This window comes from Anoplolepis gracilipes, chromosome 10 (genome assembly GCF_047496725.1).
Source record: "Anoplolepis gracilipes chromosome 10, ASM4749672v1, whole genome shotgun sequence".
Taxonomy (NCBI): domain Eukaryota; kingdom Metazoa; phylum Arthropoda; class Insecta; order Hymenoptera; family Formicidae; genus Anoplolepis; species Anoplolepis gracilipes.
In genome coordinates this window covers 692,966-697,112 of record NC_132979.1, presented here as the reverse complement: position 1 = coordinate 697,112, position 4,147 = coordinate 692,966, and the positions used below count along the sequence as shown (strand labels likewise).

Here is a 4,147-nt window from a genome sequence, read left to right as displayed (position 1 = left end):
TATACATTTTATTAGACGCACATTTACATATTTACAATTTTATGAGCAATCGATAGTTTTTCTCATTACTCATTTCAGGACGTGTCAAAGCTTGTCGCACTTCGGGGTGCCAAGTGACAAGTGCAAAATTCACAATATGCCTCGATTTTCTAATCATGATCCATATCGCATCGAGCCAAATTGATACTACGATGACAACTTTACGCACAAATCAATTACGCGCTTCAAGATGGTTCGGTAATGCAAGCTCGATCCCTTTCATCATCCCTTACAAGTAACCGAGGGTCCTTGCTACAACTATGGAAAGCATTTCCGCCATAATTTTCGGCTTGCTCCTGATGTTACCGCTACTCGTACAACTGCAGATGCTTGTCGTACGTGATCAAGATTAATTGATCGTAAATTGCACCTACGAATTGTTTTCGTCTAAGGATAGTAATGATTTATTGCGGGTATATGTAGGTTAAATACCACGGGGGAGAAAACAAATCCCCGCGTGTGTGCAAAAGGACACAATACATTAAAGGAGGAAAGTAATTGAAAAGAGTGTCGCGTTCATTAATCATTTCAACCGAGTGTCTTCCCCCTCCCCCCCCCCCCCGTGATGTCAAAGTTAAAACGCAAAAGCGTTATCTCTGGCGTCAGAAAAATTTATAACGTTTATTCATCACATATATATATTTTCTCTTTTTTTTTTACCCCTCTTGACGTGTGATATCGAATTTCGTGATATCTGGAATTTACAGCTGCATCCTAGAAAGTTACTCGCGACGCTTCGATGCTACTTGACAGAGAGTACTCGTGACGTCCGGTCCGACGAGCGTAATCTGGTGCAACACTATCCCAAGTTACCGGATCTGTTAAATTCCAATTCCGAGTCCAGGATGGTGGTGTGGACCTCGCCGAGGACCGTATTCTCGTCACCTGCCGTGCCACGTGTCGCCGGCCGTCAGTTCGTTAGAAAAACGACACCACTGGCGCGCCACTCGTCGTCCTACGTGGTCACGCAGATCGAACTCCCGGTGGTGGATATAACGTGCAACTACAATTCCTATCGCTACTCGACTCTAGAGGCGAGCCTGAGAGAACGATACGGAGCGAATTATCCTCCAGGCGAGGTGGTGCTGAATTATATTCAATTAAACACGCCGGATTCGCGGATGAGGCTCGGAAACGATGACGCCGGAAACGATCTGCTGGACCTTTTTGGGGCCTTTGACACCGTCAGCGCGTATTCATCGGTGTCCACGAGGCTCGAGACGGAATATTTAAATCTCCTGGATCATTTCGTATCGAAGCGATCGGAGAAAGTGCTGACCGAGGGCAAGTTTACCGAGACCCTTCCGTTCGCCGATGAAAGAAATGTTGAAGTGTCGTCTGGTACCTGGAGTCAGTCTACCATGAGAAGTTTGGTCGCTCAAGAGAGGGAATCCAGGTCGTCTAGCAATCAACGTTCTTTAAAAGGTATACGAAATACGCGCACGAGTTTTGCAACCAGTTTTGGATTTTTGTAAATTCTAATTCTTGACCGGATCTCTCAGTCGCGTAAAAAATATCTTACTTTTACTCTGTTCTCAAAATTTTAATGCTATTTTCTGATCAATAGATTGAGTTTTACCGCTCGATCAATCTTGAATGACTTTGTGTGTAATCCAATTCAAGATTAATACTGGTCTGTAAAATGAGTCATAAAATTTTTTTTTAAAATGTATGCTGTGGTTTTATTTATATAGGAATTTGGGGTTTCAAATTAAAAAATAATCTTATATTTGCTTCATCAAATAAAGTTTTTTCACTTGCTTTGACGTTTTTATGTTGTAATATGTTATTAAAAATTAGTAACGAAAAATTATCATATGAAGCCTATTTCATAGCTAGTTATAATTATATTTATTTATAAAAATTATAAAACTTGATTACTTACATCGTAACCTTAGCAAAAAGGCTTAAAAAACAATTAAAAAGAAACAGTTCAAAATTAAAGAAAGAAATCGCACTAGATGATCATCGTCCGCACATAATCAATGATTAGTAACTCAATTAACTGATGTGGATTTATAACCCAGTTTTATTTAGAGTTTCTAATAATTTTAGATCGAAATCTGACATTTTCTCAACCTCGATATTAAAAAAAATCGAATTTGCGACTTAAAATATGGAGTAAAAGTTTCTTCGTCGCAGGCCTTCCGTGCAATAATCGAGCTCGTGTATGGTAATGGTCATCCCGAATATTGTCAACACGCGTCGCGCTATTCCTCTTACACCGCCTTACATTCTCGTCATTACAGGCGACGCGTCGCGTCCTCGCTTGAATACTAATAGGCGGGCGTACAACGTTAAGGGGAAGCCTGCATCTGGCTCGTCGTCATTCGAGGAATCGTCATCGTCCTTGCTCTGAATAGGGATCGGTAATGGATAGGAGAACCGGGGTTCTCCGGCCCCGCAGGATAGCTCTCTAGGAATCGCGTCTATTTATTGATCGCCTCGGTGCATTGGAATATTCAATCCGTCTCTCAGGAAGCTGCGATTCGCGAGTACATGTTGGCGCATCTCTTTCTGTCACCGACAACTCGAGTCATTTCTTTTCTTCTTCTTTCTCTATCTCTCCACACCGAGCAGATCCCGCTAAAACGACTTTATCCTATACAATCGTAATAAAGTCTTCGATGCCACTTTATCTACCTCATTAATCAAATCTACATCTTACTATCTATACCTTATTAATTAAATCAATCAGAATAGAATTCTTAAATAGAGCTGCTGATTAATCCAACTTGACAGGTGGAAGACATAGAATATGTATTTCTGAGATATTTTTTTAATACAGACACTGAAAATATATACAAAAAGTTATCTTTATATCCAAGAAATTCTGATAAATTAGTTTATATTAAATATTTCTCGTGCGATCGTAATTATTCAACAAGTGTAGCGAATTAACATATTTATTGCTTCTCGTATGTTGTAAATAAGGGAATAATGATTCCAGTACCTATTTAGGTATTGAATACAGCCAAGGCAGCGGTGCAAATAGACGTTCCAACAGCTCGCAGACAGAGCTTAGACGACGGTGAGAAGCGTTCGATCGGCCAAATAGACGGTGATCCCCTATCGGTGAGCGAACACCAACTGGCTATCTGTCATGAAGTCGAGGGAGAAAACACACAGAGGAATGGTAAGTTTAGCAGCGAGAAGAGAAAAGTATAGTGTTCTGGCTGCGCTATTAGCTCTCTAGGTTAAGCCGGAAATTCTAGACCGGAAGCCTACCGGGGCTGCAGGTACGAGAGAGCACGGTCAGCGAGAACCCGGCTAAAGGCGGAACGTGGTAAGGATGAAGATCCTTGAAGAGGATGCCGGTGGTGTGAGAGACGATAAAGAAGAGAGAATTTAGAAATCTATTCTTGGATACGCACGCGGTCGAGCAATTCGGAGTCGTTTGCTCGACACTCTTTGGATTCGATTAAAACAAAGGATAATTAACTAATCTCGCCAGAGACTTTGATTGGAGAGAGAGAGAGAGAGAGAGAGAGAGAGAGAGAGAGAGAGAGAGAGAGAGAGAGAGAGAGAGAGAGAGAGAGAGAGAGAGAGAGAGAGAGAGAGAGAGAGAGAGAGACTTTTGGGGCAAGCTTTTGTCTCATAGCATATATGAGAACAGACGCTGATGAACTAATTTTCCTAATATTCCGCTAATGGATACTTCTAGTCCGAGTTTTGATACGTTAATTTAGTCAGAATTTCCCGCTTTTCGCGTTAATTGCACTTTGGTTTATTCAGCATTCAGCGAATGTCGATGATAACAATTGAGCAACTTGCAAACAGGGTACTTCTATCCTGAACTTTGAGATATCTGAATTATAAAGCTCTATTAAAATTTTACGAATAATAATTTAGATCTTTTAATATATATATATATATATATATATATATATATATATATATATATATATATATATATTCATTTAACAAATATTTGTATATTTATGTATTTTTATACCAATTTATGAATTGTTAATATATATAGTTTTTTTTTTTTTTATTAACGAAGATCAGGTCAAGTAAAATGCGCGATAAGAGCAACGCGAGTGGATTTGACTTAGAACGAGATCCGATCGAATTTCTCGCAAAAAGAGGAAGACTCGAGAAAACA

The 4,147-nt window shown here is 39.9% G+C and overlaps 1 protein-coding gene across 1 annotated transcript; it reads left to right on the top strand.

Annotated features, from left to right (window-relative positions):
• The first annotated feature begins 299 nt into the window (after window positions 1–299).
• Window positions 300–3,074, top strand: LOC140670057 (uncharacterized). Its single transcript, XM_072900480.1, has 3 exons — window positions 300–374; window positions 747–1,464; window positions 3,001–3,074. Exons 1-3 carry the CDS (start codon window positions 300–302, stop codon window positions 3,072–3,074), a joined length of 867 nt encoding a protein of 288 aa, XP_072756581.1.
• The last annotated feature ends 1,073 nt before the right edge of the window (window positions 3,075–4,147 follow it).

Bases quoted from the DNA above. Each gene is read 5' to 3' on its own strand.
- LOC140670057 (XM_072900480.1), top strand. From the start codon at position 300: ATGGAAAGCATTTCCGCCATAATTTTCGGCTTGCTCCTGATGTTACCG. The intron at 375-746 runs GTACGTGATCAA...TGGAATTTACAG, and splicing joins TACAACTGCAGATGCTTGTC to CTGCATCCTAGAAAGTTACT. The intron at 1,465-3,000 runs GTATACGAAATA...GTACCTATTTAG, and splicing joins CAATCAACGTTCTTTAAAAG to GTATTGAATACAGCCAAGGC.